A 5,135-nucleotide genomic window follows, 5' to 3' on the forward strand; every position below is an offset into this window, starting at 1 on the left:
CAAAATAAAGCACAACAGTAGCCTTTTAAGCAAGCTTTTAGCCAGCTCCCCAAGGATGAAGGCAGACATGCTGTCTACGCCAGATCAGCTTCAAAGCCGTCAGCTGAGAGTGCTCGGGGCAGCCACAAATAGTCTGAGCTAATAAAAGAGCACCTTCTGCAGCCAAGTTGCAAACTTCTGCCTACTCCTACCTGTAAGAAGATGCTGGGGCTCTTCCAAGTGCATCACCCTGCTTTTGAGCATCAGGCAGGACTGTCAAGGGCAGGTGTGGATCAAGCCTTGCACATCCCATTCCCTTCCTTCAGAAGCTCTTCCAGCCAGGCTGGTGTGGGAAGCCCAGTGTGGACTGGCACCCAGTTCCAGCTCTGCTACACGCACCGAGCACACACTGGTTTCTCTGCATCTCTGATTCTTTCCCTACCCTTTCAATATCTATGCTGTCGAGGACTTACTTCTTACTCTGGATTTTTGCTGTGCTGTGCACAATAGGCGTTTGATGGAAGCAAGGCACTCTGGATGCTAGTGCACAACAGGGACTGCATTAGAATACGAAGGGTTTGCACATGACGAGATGACAGAGTGAATTGATCTGACAAAAGGCTCTGAAGTCATTAATTCAAGTCACGCAAGATTAAGAAATGTTTTAGCAATAACAGAAACTGTGTTAGGACCTTAGCGATTTCAGAGAACACTTTCTTAATTGGCTTCACAATATTGTTCCTTTTGCCTTTTTGTTGTAACAGAGGGATATTAATAAATTCATGTTTTCAAAGTCATCAGTGGCTCTCAAACAAGCTTTTCAGGGCTATGCCACGATTTCTTTACTTTGGTAATGGGAAAAGCCTTCTAGGGACTCTTGCATTCGATCTTTCTATCCTGGAGAAGGAGCATCTGCTTATTCTGTAAGCTTCCACAGATCTTCTGCCTGGGCAAAAAGTAAGGGGCTGAGGGAAGAGACTGGGGACACATTAACTGTACAAATCTCTGATGCCCACATGGATGAAGATACCAGAATTAGGCCTTGCTTTGATCTGTGAATATTTAGCCTCCAGGTCAGGCCAGGCCCTTGCTCTGGGACCAGCCCCTTCCCTGCTGAGCTCCATTCCCAAACCCATTCACATCACTTCTTTCAGCTCCTTCCCAAGCTGCAGAAAGACACAGACCTGTTCTCTCCAAACAGCTGGCTGCTGTCCTCCTACCGCAGCTTGACCAAAATCCAATGCAAAACATCCTCTTCATTTCTGCAAACACTAAGAACCTTTTCATGCCAAGGAGTTAAATCTGGTTACTCAGCTAACATTAATTTCCCTCTTTTAGCACCAAAGGTTTTCATCCCATCCTGTTTTATATATATTTTTATGTACCAAAGCTAAATCAATGTCACCTTTTCCAGCAAGGGAGAGGAGAAAAGGAAGGGAGTTGCACTATTTTGCTGGTTTGCCCAGAGGCTTGCTAAATTCTTACGGAGGATGCTCTGTTACTGGGGTATGAGAATGCTTTTTGTGCCCCAGAGTACTATTACAGGGGGGTAAATGCTGGCTGTGAGCCAGGACCTTATAGGAAGGAACCAAAACAAACACAAGGATGATGAGCATTTGGCACCAAGGCCCTGGCCCTAACCAAGCAGGGTGGTGGATCCCACCCAGTTCTAACACCTGCACTTCATTAGCTGCCCTTTTCCCACCTCCCCTGGTCCTGACCTTATCTGCTCTCTCCTCTTCACATTTTCAGAAAATAATGGGCCCAGCTGACTGACTCTTTGAACCAAGTCACCCCTCTGTTCACACGAGCACACCTCTGCCAAGGACACATTGCAAAGGCTGGACTTGGAAATTCCTTCTGCAGTGACTGCTCAATGAACAGGCCAGCTGGAGGACAAAATACAAATAAATAAATAAAGCTCCATTCAGAAGGCTTAGTTGAAAAGCACACAGACTAAACTCAATTCTTACTGAAGGCTGCAGCAGATTGCCCCACAGGTGGCAGTGGCAGGGGTGCTGCTCCACCGACCTCCCTGGGGGCTGCAGGGCAAGAGCTGGCCCCAGGCTCAGCCCCCTGGGACAGACACAAAGCCCTCGGCCCTATTTCATAGCCATTCCTGCCAGGACACCGCCCACGGGCACTTCCTCTGCACAGAAGTGAGGTCAGGAGGGTTTGGACAAGACTTTATTCCATTTGAAAGGGAACAGCAGAGGGGATTCAGGCACTCGGTGTTATCTCTGTGCGTGTTTCACACCCGCTTTCCTTGTAAAGTGCAAAGCTATTTCTTCTTTTAAAGCACTGGTCATTTAGTGGTTTTCATGTTTTTGATCTCCTGCAGCAGGTCAGACATTAGAGTGAGACTGACCAGCAAGATCATGAAATCTTCAAAGTCAATTTTGTTCTCTGTCTCCTCATCCAGGGAAGAGATTACTTCCTGGTATTTTGGTTTGTTTTCTTGGCCCTATGGAGAATTTTAAATGGAGGAAAAAAAAAAAAAAAAAGACGTTACATTCCTTTTTTATTGTATCATCTGTAAAGAAAAAAGAAGCAGCATCATTTTTTGTTTCATATCTTCCTATTCAGGGTTTTATGTTCACATGCACATTAGTTTTTCTAAAGTTATCCCAAGAAACTCAAACAGAAATATTATTGTAATCAGACAGGAAAACAACTAGTCCCCAAAGTTTCCTGGATCCAGAATACATCTTCTAGAAGATCCCTGATCACGACTGCAAATCTGGTAGTGATGCATGCAGCTGGTAACTGCAGCATTCCTACCACTTGATAAAACTCCTGTTCTCTTTTGGGTTAGAAAGGGAGAAAAAAAAAAAAGCAAGAAGTTTGCAGCCACCAGTACTTATGTAACTGGTTTTCCACCATAGCTGGCTGCTGGTTTTACTGGAGGGAGGGCGATGGATGGTGAGGTGCTCATGGCTCTGTAGCATGGGGTCAGCGTTCTGGCAAACTCCCAAATCCCTAATTAAATGCAATGGGTTTCTTATCCCGTAAACACACAAATACTTGTCATTACATGAGCTTTTTTTTTCTTTGTTTGCTTACAACTGCCCTCCTTTTCCAGCAACAATACAAACAGGCACATCAACAGTGGGTTATTGCTGATGCTCCTCTTTAGCCCCACACCAGACTCAGGCTCAGCGCTAAGCAACTAATTCACCAAAGACATTTTACCAATTCACCCCATGGATGGATGCACACACAGCAGTGAGACAGAGCCTGAGATGCCCGCTCACCCAAACTCTTACCTGTATGAAACTCAAAAACTGGGTCTGCAGCAGGTTTTTGGTTTCAGCTTTGCTGAGTTTGCCCTCCGGGTCAGCAGCGTTGTTATACACCAGCGCAGCCGTAGCAACAGCTTTTTCAAGGTCTGAGCCTTTTTCTAGAGCTAGGGGGAAAAATGTTGCCAGCCTATCAGAAAAAGCAGTGTTTGAGGTATAATTGAAAGGAATGTGTCAGAAACATCCTGAGTGGGTGGAAATCAGTGTAGTTCCATTAAAGTTAATAAGCCTGAAACTGTTTGTACCCACAGAGGACCTGGCCTAGATTTTATTTGGAGTGGGCCAGCAACACACCTCCTGTCCCGTGGAAACACACCCGAAGGCAGGTTTCACATGGCCAGGGTGGGAGCCGGCAGGGACACAGGGTTGGGGGTGAGACCTGCCTGGCTGTCCCCTCTGGGGACCTGCTGCACCATGGGGATAGGCCACTCCAGACACCTCTTGTGTGTGTGGGGACTCTCAGGGCCCTCCAGCAGGGGAAACGTGGCCCAATAGATGTGCCCGTGTCTGAGTATCAGTGATAGAGCTGCACACCAGTGTTGAAGTGTGTTCAGGATTTGGGCTGAAATATTTGGCTGGGTTCATCCCCTCCTAAACCACATCCTAAAGACCTTAGTTTCCCAGCCCACAGTTCCCAGCAGGTACCAGAGGTGGTTTGGGCTGTGATTTTAAGGGAAAGACAAGCAGAAGAGCCATGGATGAATGCTGGGGCATCCAGGGGCAGTGAAGGGTCCCCTTACCTTTTATTGATGCCAGCTGCTTGGCTATAGGCATGCTGGTAGGGAGAGAGAAAGGACACACAGTTACCACCTGGTGAATTGAGCAAGCATATAGTTTCTCCATAATAAGCTTCCTCACTTTTATTTTATTTAATCCCCCAGAAACCTGAGGCTTCCCAAAGGAGACTCTCTTTCCTTCACAGCAGGAAGATCAACATCCCTCACAAGCGGCACACAACATCACACAGCTCCCAGTTCTTAACCTAAGCAAGTAGCCTGGAGTTTTTATTAGAGATGATAATTAAATAACTTGATCACTGGAGAGAGGCACTGCAGCCTGCGGCAAGTCTCTTCCTGGAGCTCTTTCATGTTCTGAAGAAGTTCCTGGGTTTTGAGCCTGTCCCCAGGGAAGCACAGAGGGCTTTGCCATCCCCTGCCCAGGGGTGCTCCCACTTGGGAGCAGACATTGATAATAAATATAACATTTTTGCAGATAAATAGATCCAAATAAAGCCTTTCACGAACAAATCACCAGAGATGCAAAGAGCAGAGCAGTCACTTACCGCTTGGGCATCCCTGCCGCGGCTGGAGGGCTCTTCTGGGGGGAGGCAGGATTGACGGAGTAGTGCTTTGTGCTGGGGACGCTGGCCTTGCAGCCACACATCGTGAGGGCAGGCTGTTTGTGATCTCTAAGCAACTGGAGTAACAGCAAACAGGTGGATTCAGGCTCTGCCCCGTGCGAGCAGCCTGCCTGCAGCCGTGCCCCATCAATAATGTAAGTGCTACCTGCTGGTCACGGGACCAGCAAGTACGTGGGTCTGAACAGCCCCTGTGACGTTGGCAGGTAGAGTTGCTCTTTATTTTCTGGGATAACTTATTAGAAACAAACCAGACTCGGATGGGGCCTGAATCCCCTTACATCTGTGGGATGTAAAATTGCACCAGGACTAACTCAGTCACCAAAGCAGCACCCATTATCATTTTAATCAGAAGCCTTCCTGGTGTGGGATAAAGTAACTTGCCCCAAGCTATGAAGAGAGCTGCTCCTATAGGCAGAGTCGGAAACCAGGTGTCTCCCAAATCCTGACCCAGCATCATCCTAGGAGAGCAGCACAAAAAGCTCTGCTGGTGCCCCAGC

The 5,135-nt window shown here is 47.5% G+C and overlaps 1 protein-coding gene across 1 annotated transcript; it reads right to left on the bottom strand.

Annotated features, from left to right (window-relative positions):
- Positions 1–2,284: 2,284 nt before the first annotated feature.
- Positions 2,285–4,661, bottom strand: SNTN (sentan, cilia apical structure protein; the record flags this gene model as incomplete). The annotated part of the gene is made up of 4 exons (XM_082768565.1): positions 2,285–2,443; positions 3,246–3,385; positions 4,019–4,053; positions 4,561–4,661. The coding sequence occupies 4 exons, from the start codon at positions 4,659–4,661 to the stop codon at positions 2,285–2,287; spliced, it is 435 nt and encodes a 144-aa protein (XP_082624691.1).
- Between the last annotated feature and the right edge of the window lie 474 nt (positions 4,662–5,135).

This window comes from Aythya marila (assembly GCF_965140915.1).
Source record: "Aythya marila genome assembly, chromosome: 10".
Taxonomy (NCBI): Eukaryota; Metazoa; Chordata; class Aves; order Anseriformes; family Anatidae; genus Aythya; species Aythya marila.